Source organism: Notolepis coatsorum, assembly GCF_963971535.1.
Source record: "Notolepis coatsorum genome assembly, chromosome: 12".
Lineage (NCBI taxonomy): Eukaryota > Metazoa > Chordata > Actinopteri > Aulopiformes > Paralepididae > Notolepis > Notolepis coatsorum.
In genome coordinates, this window is record NC_140176.1 from 43,553,348 (window position 1) to 43,575,754 (window position 22,407).

The window sequence follows — 22,407 nt, forward strand, 5'->3', positions numbered from 1 at the left end:
AAGCGGGGGCCAGCACGGCGGCAGAGGGGATCCGTTTGTCCAGAGACCCGGGAATTGAACCGCAGATTCAGAATCACGGTCCCAGGAAAACAAAGCTACGACTTCACTGAGGAGGAGCTAATGTTATCGTGGGGCATCAGACTAGAACCCCTCCACGCCGCTAAGGGGCAGCGAAAAGGATTCTAGCCTGGAGCCGACCATTGTAAGCTGTGCAGTTGACCCCCCACAACTGACACACCTGGCGCCCGCGTCGCAAAAAACATCACCCGCCCAGAGAGGCCGTCAGCCCCCACACAGCCTCCCAAGCATAGTGTCCAGCTGCAGAGCCGGAGACAATGCCGGCGGGGATTGCTCAGCGACGCGCGCCCCTAATGCGAAGCGCCGGTGGAGGTCAGAATGATCATCATCTTCTAGACACTCCGGTGGCGAAGACATTATCGCTGTATTTCCTCGAAAATAGTGAGAGAGAAAACAAAGATATAATGTCAACGCAGCTCCTCTTCTCCAATAACTATTTCGGCACTAAACTAAAGTGGTGTACACAGGCACTTTTTCGGTGGTGAAAATAGGGAAGGAGCTGATGGTGTGGCCACAACCCCACTTATATAGAGGAGCGGATGTATTGTGGGTGTGGCCAGGCGGATGGGTGTGTGCATGTGGAGAAAATTATTTAATATTAGACTGGATAAAGGGATAGTTCCAATAGAGCAGAGCGTAAACTATACGATAATATAACAGGATCAATACATATAACGTTAGGAAACGCACCTTATCGTCCATAATCATCATCCATATAATCCATTTAGTCTTTTTCATAATATCCAATAGTTCACTCTAGGCGATCGCCATTGTCGTCCTGCTCACAGCTGCTCGCAACCTACTAGTAGAGTGAGTCCCTATAGTTATTTGGGCCATATGCATGTTCATAAGGTAGGTGATACTGCCACCTCCTGTGTCTCCTCTCTTGGGTCTCCTTCGCAGCCTTTGTATTGTCTCATTCAAGAACAAATACTAAAGGTAGGTGATACTGCCACCTGGCGGGATTCAATCATCATTGCAAGTACTCAGATGAGTCACCAAGGTCCGCCCGACTGTTTTGAATAGGAAAATCGAAAAAAAGAAAAAAGGATCAAAACCCGATAATTCTCGGGTATGGCGCAGAAAGAGGGCAAAGGTTACTTCTAGACCCCCACCACCCCAACAACAGCCTGTTCAAGCTGTGTCGGTCAGGCAAGCGCCTACGCACACATGCAGCAAGAACAGAGAGACTAAGGCTCAGCTTCTTCCCCCAGGCCATCAGAACATTGAACACTGAACTCTCCACACACAACTACACATGAGCACACACATACACACACACACAACACACATTCTGCATTCGCTCACACACAAACGGTCACAAATGGAAAGGACACTAAAGGAACGAGGAAAATAAAGGTCACTTTAAGGAAAGAACTGATGTGGTTCTTGTATAGCATAGTTTAGAAATAGCAAGTATAGCATAAGGATATAGAGTAAAAACTGTATATTGTATAGTAGTGTACATAGAACCCAGTGCCTTAATTCGTAGCTATTGTATTGCATTATCTCAGGACTTTAGCATGCCTATTTTATGTCTATTTTATTATCTGTTTATTATGTCTATTTTATTATTTAGTATTATTGCACAATCAAAGCGGGCATGGCCACCCACATTTCACTGTATGCCCTGGTATGTATGTGACAAATAAACCTCTTGAATCTTGAATCTACTTGCTCTTGCTCATGTGAACCGTGAGCTGGAGCAAGCCGGAGTCTGTCTTTTATGTGGGGTTGGTGACCGCTTGCCTCGTCGCATCTGAACTGAATGGACCTTTGTCCTGAGTTAATTGTCATTAAAAGAGGAAAATTAACCAGTATGTGTTTACTGCACGTGATTACAGGCTGAAAAGGTCAATCAAAACCTACAGCCATAGCTGCTGCAGATGAAATGTATGGCTACGCTAAAACATATCAGATGGTATTCATCACCGGCCCTGGGCAGATTTGTTTTGGAGGACAGGGGGGGGAGAGAGAGAAAGAGAAAGAGAAAGAAAGAGAGAGAGAGAGAGAGAGAGAGAGAGAGAGAGAGAGAGAGAGAGAGAGAGAGAGAGAGAGACAGGGGTGGCCCTGGGCAGATTTGTTTTGGAGGACAGGGGTGGAGAGAGAGAGAAAGAGAGAGGGAGAGATTCCTCTTGGCAAGGGGGAGGTGTTGTAATGGAGTCCTTCAAGTCAGCTCTGGGTGGAAATGAAAGGAGGTTGAAGCCGGGCCAATTATTCTGCCTGAGCGGAGGTGGAGACGCAAAGAGGGAGAGCGAAGCGGCGTGTGGCGCTGGATCGCTGCCCTGTCGGTCGGGGCAGAGAGAGTGAGAGAGAGTGAGGGGATACATAGATAGATGGATAGATAGAAAGAGGCTCCCAGAACGAGGGCCGAATCAGAATAGCCCGGAGAAAATTGGCCCCACTCCCAGAAATTTCCCTCAGTGCAAAAGGTTAACTGTCAGTCCCCCGCTTGGTATAAATAGAAGTCTGCTCTCCAGAAAGGCGTGTCAGTAGAGGGGGGATGCAGACAGAGGGGGGAGGAGGGAAGGGGTGGCGGGGGTTGCCTATGATAGTGATCCTGGTGACAGGCAGGAGTGGGGGGACAGAGGGGTTGAAGGAAGAAGCAGTGGAGGACATTATAATGGATCTGGAGACTATATGACAGGGGCCTCAGACAAAAAAAAAGTGTCCCCCTCTCCATTCAACTTAGTCCTGACAGCAGACACAACAACCATCATTATCATCACAGAAAGCTTAGGTCCAATAGAGCTGCTGCTGGTGCCGCTGACATCCTGACACTTGTGAAGGCCATTGTTTTACTAAAGCCACCTAAAGACAAGTAATTAGGCAAGCGTTTTGTTGTCCTACTCTGGTAGTCAGAAGCAGGAGGACACGGTGGGCATCACAGGGCCACTACAGCTTTTTATTTGTGTCCTCTGGAGACCCCCGTGTTTCACTTCCTCCGTCAGGAGTGCAGTCTGCCAAGTTTGAATGACAACTTTCACATTTACTGGGAGTAGGCCACACCACCAGACCAATGAGAAAAGGTTGATTTTATCAAAAACGCGTTGATTCCATAATATGCAAGATCCAGGTTTCAATATATATATATTTTAAGAGTGGGTAGTCCACTCCCTTTAGTATTTGTTCTTGAATGAGACAATACGAAGGCTGAGAAGGAGACCCAAGAGAGGAGACACAAGAGAGGAGACGCAGGAGAAGAGACGCAGGAGAAGAGACACAGGAGGAGAGGAGACACAGGAGAGGAGACGCAAGAGAAAGAGATGCAGGAGAGAAGGAGACCCAGGAGAGAAGGAGACACAGGAGAGGAGACGCAAGAGAAGGAGATGCAGGAGAGAAGGAGACCCAGGAGAGAAGGAGACACAGGAGAGGAGACGCAAGAGAAGGAGATGCAGGAGAGAAGGAGACCCAGGAGAGAAGGAGACACAGGAGAGGAGACGCAAGAGAAGGAGATGCAGGAGACCCAGGAGAGGAGACACAGGAGAGGAGACGCAGAAGGAGATGCAGGAGAGAAGGAGGCGCAGGAGAGGAGACACAGGAGATGAGACACAGGAGAGGAGATGCAGGAGAGAAGGAGATACAGGAGAGGAGACACAGGAGATGAGACACAGGAGAGGAGATGCAGGAGAGGAGACACAGGAGAGGAGACGCAGGAGAGAAGGAGATACAGGAGAGGAGACGCAGGAGAGGAGATACAGGAGAGGAGACGCAGGAGAAGAGACACAGGAGAGGAGATACAGGAGAGGAGACGCAGGAGAGAAGGAGATACAGGAGAGGAGACGCATGAGAGAAGGAGATACAGGAGAGGAGACACAGGAGATGAGACACAGGAGAGGAGACGCAGGAGAGGAGATACAGGAGAGGAGACGCAGGAGAAGAGACACAGGAGAGGAGACGCAGGAGAGAAGGAAAGGATACAGGAAAGGAGATGCAGGAGAGAAGGAGATACAGGAGAGGAGACACAGGAGATGAGACACAGGAAAGGAGATGCAGGAGAGGAGATACAGGAGAGGAGACGCAGGAGGAGACAGGAGATACAGGAGAGGAGACGCAGGAGGAGACAGGAGAGAAGGAGACACGGAAGAAGGAGACGCAGGAGAAGGCTCTAGATTCGATAGGAGACGCAAGAGAGGAGACTAAGGAGACACAAGAGAGAAAAAGACTAAGGAGAATAGGAGACACAGGAGAAAGGGAGATGCAGGAGATACAGGGAAGAAGGCTCTAGATCCGATCCTACGCCAGCAATCACCATTTCCAATAGACTTTAATCAAACTTCCTAAATGAAATGGTCAATAAATACACAACGGACATAGTAAAGGGGACACACACACATTCTCATCAGAACCTTTTTATTTTTATTTTCACTTGAATCCAAGGTAGTAAAAATGATACACAGCTGAAATATCAAGACACACTTTTCTAAACATTTGAAATAATAGGTGCTTCACCACCTCAAAAAAATAAAGCTTCCTCTTCTGTATTTAGCACTCCTGAATTTAAGCAGATTCAAAACAGCACAGGGCACGACCGGGCCCTCCACATGTCACCCATCTTTAAAAAATCTGGATTTTCCTCTTATTAATGAAACTACATGAGATATAACAACAGTTTGACACAATATATATATTTTTTAGTTTTGTCTCCCTGGTATGAGAGGTCATTGGTATAGACTCTAAAAGAAGGCAAATAATCTCTGACAAAGTCCTTGTTGTTTACAAAAAAACACTGATGTTATTGCTCCTTTTGAAGTATCCACACTGCATATGATTACAACAAGTTACGTGTTTTTTTGTGTTGTGTGTGTGTATATTCTTTAAGCCATTGTCAGAAATAATAAATAAAGGAAGGATAATTGGCTCATGTAATAAGTCTGATTGCACTTAATCCTCTAGACCCCCGACCGGCTAACTAAACATACAGTAGGTCTAGTATGGTAATACCTGTCTGATTACATAGGCAAGCCATTATACATACAAGCAATAATGTCATTATGGATGTACAGATGGTGAAACTCAAACTGGTATAGTGACAAAAGCACTACATTCTATAATACAAAGGCAATCACGGATTGCAAAAATCTTCGAGGCCGAAGTAACCATGTCTCTAGTCCTCTTCCTTCGATCGCTGTATGTTCCCAAACTATCAGGGAGTTTGAAAATACCATTAAAAATGGGGGGAATTGTTACAATCGTACAATAATAGTTTATGACCCAGTGGCCATTCGAAAAAAAAAAAAAAAAAGTGGCCTTGAGGTGATAAGAGAACACCTGTTCACAATGGTCAACCTCTTGAAGTGTTTTTCACTGAAGCCGACAAGTTCATGAACCACCACGGTACATTCTTTCAACATGGACCACGATAGTACGGTAATGATAATACCACATACTGGTAGCTGCATGGGTTCATATCCAGCCTTATGCTACTGTATGCTGTTGCGCTTCCATACTATTTCAACCAATACCAGTCCTTAATAGAATTGTCCAAAGCCAACAAGATACTGTATTGTTGATTATTTTTGTGTGTGTGCACAATTCCTTACTTTGAATTGATAAGATTATGGAATGCAATACTGTACAATATACTGCTCGGAGGCTACCAGACGATGCTAATAATTTCTGCCTGTTAAGAATTAAGAGTGGAATAACACTCCTCGCTCCTTTTTCTCTATCCTCCAAATCACAACTGTTGCTTCCTTCTGATGAAGTTTTACCAAGCAACAGTTGTTATTGGAGGATCGAGAAGAGGGGGCGGGGCTTGAGATCGGCCGATTGAGACACCTGCACCTCCTCCCTATTTCTCTTCAGTGGTGGTATAATAATAATAATAAAAAAATCTTTGAGGGTGAACTGCTTAATTGAATTTTTTTTTTATAAAAGCTGAAATAGAATCATTCATGATCACGTGCATATTTGGTTCGGGGTCAGAGATGTTTGTATATAATAAATACTTCTTTTGGTTCAGTTTGAATGGGAACATACTAATCCATAGCTCTGCTCGCTGCAAAACCTCTTATCTGAGAAAAGACATTTTCGCCCACTCCTAAATAGATTTCCCTTTTTAGATCACGGTGTATATATATATATATATTCAGGCGAAAAAACAAAACAAGAAAACAACTCAAAAACGTAAGACACCGTGGCACCACCTCACGTCACTGTATCTGCGCCACGTGCACGGCTCGCGCTCACTCAACACGCCACGTGCGCAGCTCGCGCTCACTCAACCGCAAGAAGCTGGAGCTCACTCTCTCCCCCACCGTAAAACTAAGAAACCAGTCAACTTTTCACTTCAAACAAATAAATAAAAAGAACTGGGAGGGCAAACACTGTTTCCCCCCCCCCCCCTCCTCCCCCGTGTAGGGTGTGAGGGAAGTGCTTAATGGGGCAACGGCACGACGGACAGATGGGAGGGATATAGGTTGTTTGGCCACAAGGAGGTGCGGAGGACATGGCACGTGAGGTCAGGGGAAGGGGGTTTCCAACCCACGCATTGTTATGAGAACAAGTAGGCGTCCAAACTACAGTCTCCTTTTCTTCTTCTCCTCCTCCGTAGGTTTTTTCCCCCTTCTTTTAAAAACCTTCTTCGCTTGAACTGTACGCCTCCTCCAGCGTCCAGCGCTGCGTTCAGTCGATGTGGGATTTCTCAACACCGCCCTGGGGGGGGGGGGGGGGGGGGGGAACAAGAGGCTTGGGTTACTGACAACTCAACCAGTGTCGTCGACAAGACGGTAATAGTTAGGAATGTCTTCGGTGAAATGAACGTCAGCAGTTCTGAAAATAGGCCTGGTTAATTTGTCCTATATACCCTAGAACTGCACAAAAAAACATGAAAAAACATCAACACTTATAGTAAAACACACTTTTCGCGTGCCCTTTTAGGAGCTAAAGGAGACTGTAAGTACATTTGTGTACAGTAGAACCCCGCTAATCCAAACACCTTGGGAATATCATAATATTCTTATGAAGAGTAAATGGTGATGATGATGAATAATGTTCATGAGAGAGGAACTTCTGTTTTTCAGTTCCTTCTACTTACTTTCAGTTCCCTTCCTGCATGCGGACCCGCCCCGTTCACGTGCCAAAAAAAGAAAAAAGCAACTCAACATTTTGTGCATTGAGGGAAGGAACTGCAATGAAGCAGAAGCAGGAATTATGGCTCCCCGAGGGAGGAGCTCATATGGCTCTGTTCCACTCAAAGACCCGCTCAATTAAAGCGCTATAGAAAATGTTTTACATGATTTATTGGCGCAGAAAGCAGCACAGAGCTAGCGGCGGGATTTGTAGGCTACGGTATTGAATAGATTAATAGCATGACTAGCAACACATGGAAATAAGTCGTTCACTTCTGTGTATTTATCCTCCATCGTTATTGAATATTGTTCTACTGTGGTTGCTTTCTTGTGTCAATTGGGGACAATATGCGTGTATATGTTTTAATTTATTTTTCCTACTTTCAAATATACCAAACCAAATGTACACAGGACTTATCTAATTTTAATTTCATTCACATTTAATTGCTCTTTGTTTATTAGTAATTCCTGGTTTTCCCTACAAAGAGACATTACAGGACAGGTATGGACACGACACCAAGGTTAAGTGTCATCAAGCAAAAGGTTACCATCCTGGGCTTGTCTCTAGTGTAACATGAGATCATCCTAAACCACACATCCAGAAGAACGACTCTTCTCCCAGCTCCTAGCAAAGAGCCATCCAAAAGAACCGCTACAATAAACAACATAGAATTTCCGCTTGTGTTGTTGTAGATGTGTTGGCAAAACCAAGTGTATATGACCTATCGACCTTTCTTAAACCCTGTGCTCTTTTCTTGATCCTCCAATCACAACTGTTGCTTAAAGACAGCCAGCCCAATCAAATAATTTTCTACATGTTAAAAGCTACACAATTGGGGACTGTATTAAGCATGGCTGCCCCCCCTTTAATGACGTCATCAAAGGTTATCCATCTATCCCACAATGCAAATCATCTTACGCTGTTAGCAAAGCATTACTGCTAACATTGTTTACCAAACATCAGAGCTGCTGTGTCAGCTACCAATCATTACAGCTGAAGCTAGTTAGTCTCAACTAAAGTTAGAGGCTAATGTAACTAATGTTAGAGGCTAATGCTTGCTAACGGCAAGAGATGACTGTTAGGTGCTTTGCATTGTGGGGTAGATTAGGAGGACTGAGTGACCTCATTAATGGGGAGCGGCCGTTCTCAATACAGACCCCCCATTGACTGTGCCTACAGACAAGCACAATGCAATATGATGCAAACGTGTACGCATTACAAACTTCAGCTTGCTCAACTAGACCCTAATCGTTTTAAACGGCAAGATAGGACTATAATTGTACTTGTCCTGCGTGTCTACGGTCGGTGAAAAGATCGATCCAACACGTATTGGCATAAGGTTGAAAAAGCAAAACAAACAAACAGAAAACAAACTAAAGTTTGAAAGAGTGAATGAAATGTCATCGGTTACTAATCCTCTAGAGAGAGAGGCGGGGGCAGGGGGGGGGGGATAAAGAGCAAGCAAGGCTTCACGCCAACATTCCAAGCCCAAAAAAACAGAACAAACAAAAACAAGAAGCAAATGAGGCTCTGGTCAAGCGAGCTGCGACTAGCTCTGTGTCGGAGCCGCGACTGTGAAAAACAACAGGTCTTAATCTGCTTTCACGCTTCCAGTGAGTCATACTGAGGAGCCACGGCGGAGAGAATGAGGTGATGCTGCTGGACGGCCGGCTGATGAAGACATCACACAGTTCCCCTCGGTGGGAGAGGGCGGTTGAGGAGAGAGCGCTTGCATTTACCCAGGCGGCAGGGAGAAGTCAAGAGGGCGGCCCGACCTCGCTTAAAATACGTAAGTCAAGTACTTATCAACCACAGGAAAAGGGTACATAATGTACCTTGTGTTATAAATGGTACATTTATATAGTGCTTTTATCCAAAGTCCTTTCCAAATTGTTCCTCACATTTTACCCATTCACACACACCGACGGTGGAGGCAACGATGCAAGATGCCAACCTGTACATCGGGCGCAATTAGGGGTCAAGTGTCTTGCTCAAGGACACTTCGACACGCTGCCCGGAATTCAAACCGGGAACCTTCCGATTACCAGACGACAACTCTACCTAGTGAGCCACTGTCACCCCATATAGCCAATATTGTATATGCAATATATTTATGGCAACCCCCCCCCCCCCCCCCCAAAAAAAACAATGCACAGAAAATGATGGGAGTTGAACTAACTATGCTTGTGGTGGGGGGCGAGAGCACCCACCACTAGACCAAGCCAACGTGTACAATATTACGTATACAATACGTAAATATGTCACGTATGGCTATAACACAGCAGCTCTGATGTTTGTACATTATGCACCTTTTTTCCTGTGGTGAGATTAGTACTTTACTGATGAGACCGTGTCAGAGAGGGAGGTAGAGCAGTGGAGGATTTACAGGAGCAAAGGTTCGGATGGGATTCGATCCTTAGGGATATGCGTGGTTCCAGAGGCGAGGGCCTTTAAACCACAACACCATCTCTGGACACCGTTATGCATAACTTTAAAACATTAAACAGTGTTATCTGTTCTAGTTTACTTATAACTAGGACATGTTGTGTGTGTGTGCCCCCTCCCCGCTCTAGTGGTGGGATGTACACCAGGTCCTAACAGGAAACACACTTTGATATTATTGGCAAAAGTGTAGTTTCTGTGCACCGGAGCAGCAAGAGGGGAAGTCAGAGAGGATGAAACTAGCGGCGTCCTTATGTAAATGTTTGCTTCATTTGCAATCACAAGCTTCCTTGTGAGTTGAAGTAACTGTATGTACCCGTTCATCTTCTACCTTAACTCATTAATAACCCATCTTGTAAACATTCACAGGGAATGAATTAGGGCAAGGAGGCTCGTTGCGAGTGGGAGGCAGACTTACCATGGCTAGCTGGCGTTACGAGTGGGAGGCAGACTTACCATGGCTAGCTGGCGTTACGAGTGGGAGGCAGACTTACCATGGCTAGCTGCCGTTACGAGTGGGAGGCAGACTTACCATGGCTAGCTGGCGTTACGAGTGGGAGGCAGACTTACCATGGCTAGCTGGCGTTATGAGGGGAGAGCAGACTTACCATGGCTAGTTGGCGTCCGATGTTCCCCACAGTTACACCCCCGGAGAAGAATATGCAGGGCAGCCAGGAGCGCACGTACAGGAAGTCGGGGGACGTGTACCTACGAGAGAGAGAGAAATAAAAACCCGTTATATATACGCCTGACGCCTTCCTCTGAGTAGTCAAACTAACAAGTCAAATCTACCAAATAAGACACTGTGACTGGAGAAGGCTCGGCAACTTCAGGGCATTCCCTAAACAATGGTATAGGGGCACAGCACCACCATGTGTTTAAACATTTATTTTGCAGTGAAAGCTTGGGGCCAGCTTAGAAACAGACGCATCCTAATACATTGCTCGGTCCTCTGTTCCATGTTTGGGAACCATATGCGCTGTACTTAAATAAATGACTTATTTGGAACGTAGCCTTGCATTTGCTATTTTATTGAAATTGTGTTTTTAAGTTGCAGGAAATTACAGCGAATGGCTTTCTTTATTGCAATTCTTTTTTGCCTCCCAGACAGGGGCCCCCCTCCGGACCACAGCCCCCTTCCGGACCACTCTATAGTTGTGACTCAACACCATCTTGTTTGAGAATCCAGGGGAATACCGGGCAGCTGAGTGGCGCAGTGGGCAAGGCGCTCGCCACTAACGCAGGAGATGCTGGTATCGAGCCCAGCTCTCGGCGTTGCTACCGGCTTGGCCGGCCGTCGTACTAACACAATTGCGCAGTGTTAGAGGGTGGGAAAGCCGGTGGGTGGGGATTGGACGTTGTGGACAGCGACTCCTACAGGTCGGTTGGTGCGCCTGTACAGCAGAATCAGGAAGTATCGGGGGCAGCGTGAGCCTCCCGCGCGTTACGCCTCGCCACTGAGAGATCGCGCTGTTCAGGTGAAAAGATGCGACAGCTGCCTCCTCGTGTACCGGAGGGGACACGTGATGCAAGGCTTGGTCCTCACTGCAGCCGACCAGTGGGAGGCATAGTCTAGCAGCGTTCGAGACAGGGGAGGGGAGAATTGGAAATACGAAATTGGGATGAGAGAAAAATAGAAAAGAAATGGGAGAAAAAGTGGATAAAAAAAAAAAAATCCAGGGGAATACCCTGAACTTGAGAACAGGGTTTCGAACAGAGATCTCTTCATATCATCTTCTGTATCATCCGCCTCCATCAGACAGCGGTGAGGCGCGGTGCCTTTTGAACACAACTCTCCGTGAGCCGCACTGCTAGGTGTTTGTTTTTGATCAGGTGCCACAGAGGCTCATAGGAGGGCCTATAATTGGGCTCTGAGAAACACAAGGACTACCCACAAAAAAGAAACGGCACAAATAAAACAATTGTATTCATTTTCACGTCTTATCCGTCAGATCCTCTTTGATGGAATCCTACGGGGTGGGACAGCTTTTTTGGGGGGGCGGCATACAGTCTCGACTTCATTTGCGAAAAAGGGGCCTCCTTTTTTTTTTAAACTTACATTTTTATTTTCAGTTTTTTTATTTACAAACAAACATCCACATACAACAATACAATTGGCGGTCAAAATTATAAAAGACAGTACAATACAATTCGACAGATAAGAACTAAAAGATATAGCTGATAGTAGAAAATAATATCAAAATCAAATGAAGAGTTGACCTAAAATAAATTAACTAAAGGTTAAAGGGAAAACAAAAAAACAAAAACAAAGAAAAGAGATAAAAGAATAAAGTGACATGGGTTCTTTGGTACCTTCATAGTTTATTTTCATTTCGATTTCTATTTCTCTTCTTGTCTCCTTTTCACTCTCCTGTGATGTCGTTTCTTTTCTTCCTATACTCTTCCCACTTCTCCCATTTTGACTCAAACTTCTCGTCTTGAGAAGAGGGGCCTCTTACTGTCAAAGTCGTATAATCGACAGTTAAAACAGCTACATAGTTTGGATACCCTGCCTGGCTGGAACTCAACCCGCAGTAGAGGAAAGGCTAATGAGGACCCGCCGCTGAAAAGCTGTGGAATGAGCTTGAGCGTGTTTTGTTGTTTACCACAGGTGAAGACTTGTTGGGATTCACCAATATCATTATTTCACCGCTGAGAATTCAGAGTGCTCGACTTTTAAAATTTCGGCTGATACAGAGCGGTGATCCGCTCCTGTGTTTTTACTAAAATGTTAAACTTAAGACTATTAGTTTGAGGCAATTGTCCAAAGAACTAGTGAGATATAATCCATGCTTGGAGAGATCTAACATGATTCCATGTGACCCAAAAAGAGAATGCAGAGAATCAAGGTAATTTGCTTTGATCTCTGCAGTGTTGAACTTGCTACTCATAACCATAAGGTTATATATTCCTTGCTACTAGTTTCAAAAGTAATATTATTGCTTTACTTATTACTGTCTGGGAGCAGTAATTCGTTACGGCGAATTTCTGTGGACCAACCGATGTCGCAGCTATATAAAGCACAGAGGATAAAGATAAATAAAACATTTTAGATGATCAAAATGTTACATGTTCACTTTTTTGGCACTTCTAATGTCTTGTATACAGGAGGGGTCACAACAGAGTTATTCATTTTATTATCTGACCACTCTGCACAACACGCTTCCTCATTTCTAGGGGTGGGAATCACCAGTTTCATCATGATACGATACGATATCGATTCTTTGGACAACGATACGATATTTGCCGATATCACAAAGTCTCTCACGATACAATACGATACGATTAGATTCAGGTGCCTGCGATCGATATGAGATGATATCATATGCCCATTTAACACAATCAGTAACATTTAGATCAACAAAAAAAAGGTAATGAAAATATCATTTGACATTTGTATTTTTGAGCTCTTCCAGACATTTAAAGGAAAATCAATCTATTGTTTTTAATACAAATAGACCTCCTGTTCACTGTAAAGTGCCACGTTTTTATATATTGAGCTTTAAACTTTAAGCTAAATTTTTTGGAACTCAAAACTCACAACCTCCCTCTCCCAAACCGTTCCTACAACAATTTGTTGATGTTGCATGATCATGTATAGGCCTACATTTATTATGTATTATATTGTTTATGTTTAAATAACATTTAAACATCAAACTCCTCTGACCTCATCTGGTCTTTCCAAAGACGCGCGCACACACACACACAGAAAGGGAGAATGCTATGCTGTAACGTCTACACACACGGAGCTACTGCTGTTGTTCTTGGGCGGATATGAGACTCGCCACAGGATTTTCAAAATAAGAGTATCGATATGAATCGATCTTATTACATCGCATCGATCCGATTCGATTGTTGATAATTACATCGATGTATCGATCTGGATCGATGTATCGTCCCACCCCTACTCATTTCCCCCCCCATAGCAACACATACCACCCCCTCCGCTCACCAGTTATGAAGGCAGCCAATGAGCAAACAGCTCGCTCATCAAATGTGTAATTAATACTTTACTCATTACTCTCTGGGAAGCAGCTACCACCCCCCCCCCCCCCCCCCCCCCCTGGAACTGCTTCCTTTTTTACCGCCATGCTTCGATACAACATATGGCTGCTTGGCATGTGCACCTCTGTGTGAATGATCACGTCAGGGCAGCAACACCTGCGTGGCAGACGAGCGTGGCGGCCGGGGTCGCACTGAGTGAGAGCTTTGTTTTCACCAGGGGCCGAGGAGCAGAGCACAACACTTCTGGTGTGAAAGCTCATTAACTGAAAATCAGCAGCTCTCCGTCCACAGTGTTAGACGTCGCCAGGTAACAAGGCCACTGCAGGCTCCATCAGAAGCAGAGCCGGCTTAAAACGTATGAAGGACAATCTTCTTTAAACCACTCATTGTTGCGCTGTTGTTGGATAGCGTCGAGACGAGATTTTAGGTGATATTTTGTGGAAAGCAGGGGAAGCCGGGGCTCCTCTCGCACCCCAAAATGACGAAGCAGCATTGACGATTTACTCAGAAACTTTCATTCTACCCAGTACACTTGTTACTGGGAAAGGTTATATTACTACTGCAACTGCCCAACACTGGATTTCTGACATGTTACACACATGGCTCTTGATATTGGGTACGAGATACCATATTTTAGCCTGGTATCGGTCCGGTATCCTTCTAGGAATGTCTGACCACTAAGTGTGCCTGACTCTTAACCACCAAAACCTGCATATAACATATGACGTATATCATGCCAGTTAGCGTACCTTGAGCGGTCTAAACCTCCAGCGGTTTACTTTTACTCTTACTCATAGTATATATCCAGATTCAAATTCTTTATTGCCTATATTTATTGTAATGTATACTATAACCGGTAGGGCATACAGACCCTCATCTGCGCATTTGTTTACAATGATTATTTTTCTCATATTTTTATATTCACATCAGATTGTATTGCCTATATTTATTTCTACTATTACCCTGCCCATAGCTTCCCTTCCCCATGCTGCCCGAATTTCCCCAAGGGGACCAATAAAGGAATATCTTATCATATCCGATACCGGTATCCGTGCATCCCTATTCAAATGACAAAAGAAAATCGCTTTACCACAAACCACATGTTAATTACAGTCTCAGCACATGCAAGGTTGAACAGGTGAACAGACTTACTGATAGACTCCATTGTAGACCAGCAGCTGCGTGAAGACTGTGGCGAGGAAGGCGGTGGTGATGCCCAGGCCGAAGCCACTCCTCGACCGGTCAAACGTCCACCACAGGCCCAGGGACAGGGCTGCGAGTGTCAGGGACAGCTGGACATTATTGGCAAAGTCTAGTTTCTGTGGTATGAAGCAGTTAAGGGCAAAGGCAGCAGGAGAGGAAAACTACCAGAGGGTAATATCAGCCCTATGCAAACGTTGGTTTCACTTTTACTCACTTTAAGTTTCATTTTACGGGGAAAGGGGTTAGCACTGGCACTCTGGCTACATTCACACTGCAAGCCTTAAGTGCTTAATTCCGGTCTTTTTTGTTTGGCTGTTCACTTTTTTCTTTTTTTTTATGTGGCCAATATCAGATTCCAGCGTGACATGGCCACACTCCTTAACTGACCTGCATGCGCAAATAAACAATAAAGAAGATGGTCGTAAAAACTGCGACAGATCTAGAGTGACGTAAAAGTCGCATGACTGTTCAGACTGAGGTCACATTGCAGAAAATCAGCACAAAAAAAACATATGAAAGTGGTCCAAATCAGATTTGAAAATATCAGATTCCATGTGATTTGTGCTGTTCACACTGTCATGAAAGAATCCGATCTGAGTCACACATGAGTAAAGGTTTCGCCTGCAGTGTGAATGTAGCCACTGTGTTGTAGGAGTTATCTCAAAACAACAACGGAAAGGTTAAACACATATTTGTGGTGACATGAAGCTTGTTGAAAGGATACAACACTGGCGTGGTTGATGCCAACGAACACGGCGATGCACCTCATCACACTGGCCCACTCTCTCTGGAACTTGTGGGGCTCTCCCAAATGGCTGTCAAGGCAGGGGTACAACAAGCCAACAACAGCTGCAACAACAAAAAAGGACCAATACATCAATGTACACATCTTACAATGTAGATTACACATTTCAAATCTGATCAAAGACCTTTCTTTTCTGCCAGACACTTTGTCCCTAAACTACACAATACTGTACAAAACACAAGCAATAAAGTTTGTGTTTAGTTTTCAGTTTTGAAATATTTGAATACTAGGTGTGCAGACGGTTTTGAACATTAATGTCAAACGAGCGCCAATTCGCAACAGCTGCAATGGCGAATTTCTGCGGACTAACCGACAAAGGAACATTATAGAGCTGCTGGTCGCAGGTATATAAAGCACAGAGGAAATGCCCAACCCCCCACCCCCCATGTACAGTTTCCTCCCCCTCAAACATATATTCTCTTTTAGAAACTCTGTCTGTAAATAGACAGTACTGTATGTCATAAATGTTATGAATTGAAAATGGGGGACCCTGATGTAAACAAGACAAAAGTCTGTCTCTGGTCTGCATCTGTATTGTACCCATTCTGCAATCTGTTAATAAAATGTTCAATCAATCAGGAGTGAAGATAAATAAAACATTTTAGATTATCAGACGTTTTTGGCGCTTCTAATGCTTTGCATATGAGAGTGGTCACGAGTCGGAGTTATTTATTTCATTATCTGACCACTCTTCTGCACAACATACTTCCTCGTTTTTTCTTTTCTTTTTTTCCATAGCGGCAGGTACCGCCCCCTCCGCTCACCCGTTATGAAGGCAGCCAATGAGCGAGCGGCTCGCCGCCGCGTGGAGCGGTCGTTTCCAGGCCAGCCAATAGGACGGCGAGGAAAGCCGCTGTTTACTCCACGACAGAACCGCGTCCGGTCGGGTCTTTACGTAACAGATCGCCAACAATAACAAATACAAACCAGAACCAGGTTCCACTCGCAAACTCTTATTATTTAGGGCACATTCAAGTGATCACAAAACTACCGATGATGACGTGTTCGCTCGCCTTTATGGCGTGGTGAGAAAAGACACCGACCCCTCCCCCGTCTGCATTCCATTGTCCAAATCCAGTAATAATAATAATAATTAATAATAACTAATAATACACTGTACATATTTAAAAGGTCATCAAAATAGCTTGTACTCACCGGCCCCCGTGCCGCAGCAAGGTGGGATCCACCAGGCGGAGGAAAACAAAGTGGTCATCACCTCCTCGGGGAACAACGTGACGTTCCTCTGGATCTGCAGCAGGTTGAGCACCAGGGCGAGGAACACCCCGACCGTGAAGAGCACCAGCCCGCGGCGGATCAGGTGGGCCGTCCGCACGCTGTAGTGCAGAGAGCCGTAGGCGCTGCCGACCACCGACGCGATGATGGACAACATCTCCTCGGCTTTCGACGCGACCCAGTTCGGCCCCGACGAGCTCTTGTTAGATGATTCCACCCGCCTCGATGTACAGGAGCAGGTCCAGCAGTGGTTCTCCAGTCTGGGCATTTGGCACCTTTATTTATTTAAGAGCTGGACAATGATAATGTTCAGTCATTATAATGTCACCTCACCAGTGTGCCCGAGGAGAGATAGCAAGTTCAAGTTTTGTTTTTATTTGCCACATAAAAAAGGTACATGGCGGACCCTGATGTAAACAAGACGAAAGTCTTTCTCTGGTCTGCATCCCCTTAACAATTATTGTGTGTATTGAGCTGCTGTACTGTACTGTAGTCTGTACCCATTCTGCAATCTGTTAATAAAGTTATCAATCAATGTACATTACAGTGAATTGCTTGGTTCTGTATGATCCCCCCCTGAGATTGTTTCAGATACAGTACAACAACGTAAAAAAAAATAAAGACCAAACACAACACTACAAAATAAAGTACAAAATGCAAGATTATGCACAATTACACTGTTGCGAGATGAACAGCAAGAGAAGCCTAACCTATCGAGTGATGTGATGCACACGGTCTACAGTTTATATACGTTTCCTGAACACGATTAAAAGCAACTTGTAACAATCAAAGCGATTGGCATTACAGAGAAAATGGCTATTGTGGATTGATGTGTTTTATAATTATTCGCCTACCTTGATCTCCAGACGTCTTCACTTGTTGTCTGGTCAAAGGGAGGAGGTCCTCAACTCCTGCTCATTCGCGCCTTGGGAAATAATGATTAAGCTGCTGGAGCTCTTCTGCTTTTACAATGAACACTGACTGTAATCACGTTGTTTGGTCACATCATAGTCAGAGAAAAAAAAAGGGAGAGAGAGAGAGAGAGAGAGAGAGGCAGAAACGAGCTGCTATTTCATTCCAGAGCGCAGAGCTCACAGCAGAGAGCAGGCTTCCTCTGCAGAAAACAATCACAGCTGTGTCGGGTGAGACGCGTCGGCCAATAGGAGCGCGGCGGGCGATATGACGTCACACCGCCCCACCGCCCCCCCTTCTTTTAGGACTAGTCACAGGGGCCTGGTGGGGGCCTGGTGCTGGGAGCTGATGTGGACTGGATGTGCAGTGTAGACTGTCTGCTTGCGTGGTAAACGGAGGGTGGAGCAGGCACGGGCTCGTGGCAGTGTACTACTACAACACCAGCTGAGGTCAAACAAAGTCAGCAAACAGTCTCCTGCATGGCACAGACAGTTATGTAAAGGCCCCCCCCCATGAAAGGACTATTTATCAGTTATCACTATGCAAAACACGGTCTTTGGTCATTCTAAAGAGCTTTTTCCATAGACTGAAATCGGCTCTGTGTTGAAACCTATGCAGGTCCAGTAAAAAGATAGCAGGTAGAATATTCTCTTTTTCAATGCGGCTGATTACTCTGTCAGGATCTAGGGGTAACAGTACTGTATATTTGAATACCGTTTATGTCACAAATGTATCAGTACTGAATACCTATATGTCCCAATGCCATAAATGTCATGTATGTTGTGTATGTCATAAATGTCTATATGAATTGAAAATGGGGGACCCTGATGTAAACAAGACAAACGTCTTTCTCAGGTCTGCATCCCTTTAACAATTGTGTGTATTGAGCCGTACTGTATTGTACCCATTCTGCAATCTGTTAAATAAAGTTTTCATTCATTCAGTCATTCACAGTTGGAAACACTACCACTCAGCAAAACTGTCAAATCCCATAGTGTATCCCTTATACTGTAGAGTATATACCACACTTTGTGATATTTAGGAAATGGGGTTAGTGGCACAGCGTGTCTATACTTGTAGCCTACTTCGAGGGGGAGTGGCGCACACAGGGAGGGAAGAGTGTGAGGGTCTTTCACGAGCCCCTCACCAAGTTCAAACAGTTCGATAATGCGAGCGGGATTCAGATAAGGTCGGCGGAGAGGTTCATTGCGTGTTTCAAGGACCGACAACAACATGGAAGCACGTTTTGCAATCATATCTGTAACCTTTATCATGAAGTGATAACACAGCTCTGAACCTGGGACGTTTGGTCAGGGGATAAACAGATCTATAGGCTACGTGTGGCAAAAAAACATGGTTCCATTAGGCTACACACACACACACACACACACACACACACACACACACACACACACACACACACACACACACACACACACACACACACACACACACACACACACACACACATACACACACACACACACACACACACATACATATGCACATGAAATGGAAAATTCAAGCAGCCCACATTCCATAAATGCTAGTTATTATATTCCCAAAATGACATACAGTATCATGGATTCATCTCATCCACTGCTGCAGATCCTTCCTGTGAATGCGATAACTGGAATTGTTTTTATTGGAGTCTTTTCATTCCAAAGTTGCTTTGAACCTTCATGAGAGGAAGAACCCTGTTGCTTTCTGGTGACCCTGTGATCTTTCCTGCAGCGCCACCATCAGGCCAAACTTTTCATTTTCAAACGAACGCATCTCCTTTACGCTTTCGCTGTTGCAAAAATAATACGCAGACGTGGCTCCTCATAACTCACCCCACAACAAATTTTCTTATAACATATGAAGTCTGCCAGATAAGATTTGGCGCCATTTGGAAATATTTTTTCCCCTTGTAGGTTGATAATAATAATACCTGTATTTGTATATTGTATTTGTATTGTTTACCCAGCTCGAGGACCTGGATTTCGCAGACGACCTTGCACTCGTTTCTGAAAACCACACACACATGCAACAGAAGACAGATAGGTTACAGACTAACAGTGACCAGCTTGGACTCAAGATCAACAACGGAAAAACCAAGACCATGAGGTTAAATCCAAAAACACGTACCTTTTAGAGAATTTTATAGGCTGTCAAACACACACAGGGTTGTCATGCAGACCACTATGCAACGCGCTTTGAGTATCAAACTCTATACCTCAGGCAGCAAATCCGTGACAAATCCGCATTGCATAGTGGTCTGCCCAGTAGTGGGGCTTGGAATGGGACCTGTGCAGTCAAATTGCGAAGTCTGGTCAGTGGTCACCCTATCCTCCCATCTCTGCAAAGTAGGGATGCTCGATATTGGCTTTTTTACCGATACCGATATACCGATATTGTCCAACTCTTAATTTCCGATACCGATATCAACTGATATCAACCGATACCGATATATGCAGGGTTCCCCCCCCCAATTTTTTTTTTAATAATTTCAGGTAATTAACATTACATATCTCTTGTTGTGGAATTAACACAACATTATGCATACTTTTGACATTAAATAAAATCAGAATTTGTTCTTACTTGCTTGCCTGGGTAAATAAAGGTTTATAAAGTATTTTCATCCCTACTGCAAAGTCATTCATCTGCTTTTGTGGCTTAACCACCTGTTAAGCCTTAAAGGGGAACTCCACTTTTTTTGGAAATTAGCTTATTTAACATCTTCCCTGGAGTTAGACAAGAAGATGCATACCTTTTTTGTCTCTGTGCGTGCATTTTAGCTTTGGGAATAGACGCTCCGTTAGCATAGCTTAGCTTCATCACTGGAAGTGAGGCAGGACAGTAGCCTTACAGTGCCTTACAGTGTATTGCAAGGTCTGACATTGACCAAACTTGATATGCATGACCTTGGTGGGCTCTAGGTCAACTCCTGAAAAGGGGGTCAATGTCAGACCTTGCAATCAAAAGTTAGGGGGCGCACTGAAATTATGGCAAGGGTTATTAGCCCCCTAACTTTGATTGCAAAGTCTGACATTGACCCCCTTTTCAGGAGTTGACCTAGAGCCCACCAATTTTGTTTGTTTGTACAGTGTCTCCCCCCCCCCCCTCAATGTACAGTTTTACTTGTTTATACAGTGTGCCCCCCCCCCCCCAACCACCTCCAATGTAAATTACCCAGTATGGTTGTCAATATCCCAATGTACCCAACCCCCCCCACCCAACCTCCTCCAATGTACAGTTTCTACGTCAAATGTATATACTCCCTTTTCTTGACTCCTTCTGTATCACAAACAGTACTGTATTTGCAAATCTGGTATGTCATAAATGTATAGATGTAGCAGTACTGACTATCTGTATGTCATGTATGTCATATATGTCCTGATGAATTGAAAATGGGGGACCCTGATGTAAACAAGACGAAAGTCTTTCTCTGGTCTGCATCCCCTTAACAATTGTGTGTATTGAGCTGTACTGTATTGTACCCATTCTGCAATCTGTTAATAAAGTTTTCAATCAAATCAATCAATCAATCAATCAATGCATATCAAGTTTGGTCAATGTCAGACCTTGCAATACACTGTAAGGCACTGTAAGGCTACTGTCCTGCCTCACTTCCAGTGATGAAGCTAAGCTATGCTAACGGAGCGTCTATTCCCAAAGCTAAAATGCACGCACAGAAACAAAAAAGGTATGCATCTTCTTGTCTAACTCCAGGGAAGATGTTAAATAAGCTAATTTCCAAAAAAAGTGGAGTTCCCCTTTAAGGTCCCCCTGCTTTTCTTTATCATAAATCGATCAATAGAGACCGTATTAGATCCCCAATTATCATATCATGGGGTATCATTGGAAAGCCACACTCATTGGCTACAACCCTGTGCAAAGATTTTCGAGATCGCCAAATGATTGACGGAGCTAGAGCCCCGGGAGTCAGCGGTGGTAATGTGTACTTTTGCGTACTTTGGGGCACGCCTCACATATCGGCATGTAACTCGAGAACAGCTGAACGGATTTTGTCACCTGAAAGGGCAATCGACAGGCAACAAATAGGGCTTTAATTCTATCTATATATTGTATTAAAAGAAATGCACACCCGAGCCACTAGAGGTCGGCAAAGAATCGTCCACATGTGGGCCCTTGGATGTTAAGAGGTTAATGTTTTTAAATATTTTTTTTAGCCAAGAGTAAAGACCATAACCCTCTCAAAAACAGTAGTCAAAGTGTATATTTTCATTTTTACCGATGTTTTATAATACGAATTTATCGGAAAATGCTAATGATCGTAAAAACCGCAAGGAAATGACTAAATCCAGATTCAACCCTGCCATTGGAAAGAGGAGCATTTTCCCTATCCATAGATGTATGATTTGGCCATAATAAGGTCAAGGTCAAGTTCAAGGTAAAATATGAATTTATAATTAAAATCGATTATCATTAATTACTCTATCTACAAATCCTTCTGTTTAATCATCTTCCCTTTATTCATTTGCTTAGATTTTTTGTACACATGATCTCAATAAGGTGGTGAATGAGCTCAGTGAGCATTTGCTCGTACCCCGCAGATTTAACATGATCAAAGATGCAAAAATCATAAATCATAATTTATATTCTCCTTTTCTTCATTACAATTTACTCAGCCTAGTAACAGACACAATATT

General features: G+C 44.3%; 1 protein-coding gene across 1 annotated transcript; it reads right to left on the bottom strand.

The window, feature by feature from the left end:
* Window positions 1-4,414: 4,414 nt before the first annotated feature.
* On the bottom strand, window positions 4,415-17,880 carry insig1 (insulin induced gene 1). The gene is made up of 6 exons (XM_084326336.1): window positions 17,695-17,880; window positions 16,763-17,132; window positions 15,527-15,651; window positions 14,752-14,918; window positions 10,203-10,302; window positions 4,415-6,735 (listed from the first exon to the last, which is right to left on the bottom strand). The coding sequence occupies exons 2-6, from the start codon at window positions 17,106-17,108 to the stop codon at window positions 6,706-6,708; spliced, it is 768 nt and encodes a 255-aa protein (XP_084182462.1). The 5' UTR covers window positions 17,109-17,132; window positions 17,695-17,880; the 3' UTR covers window positions 4,415-6,705.
* Window positions 17,881-22,407: the final 4,527 nt, after the last annotated feature.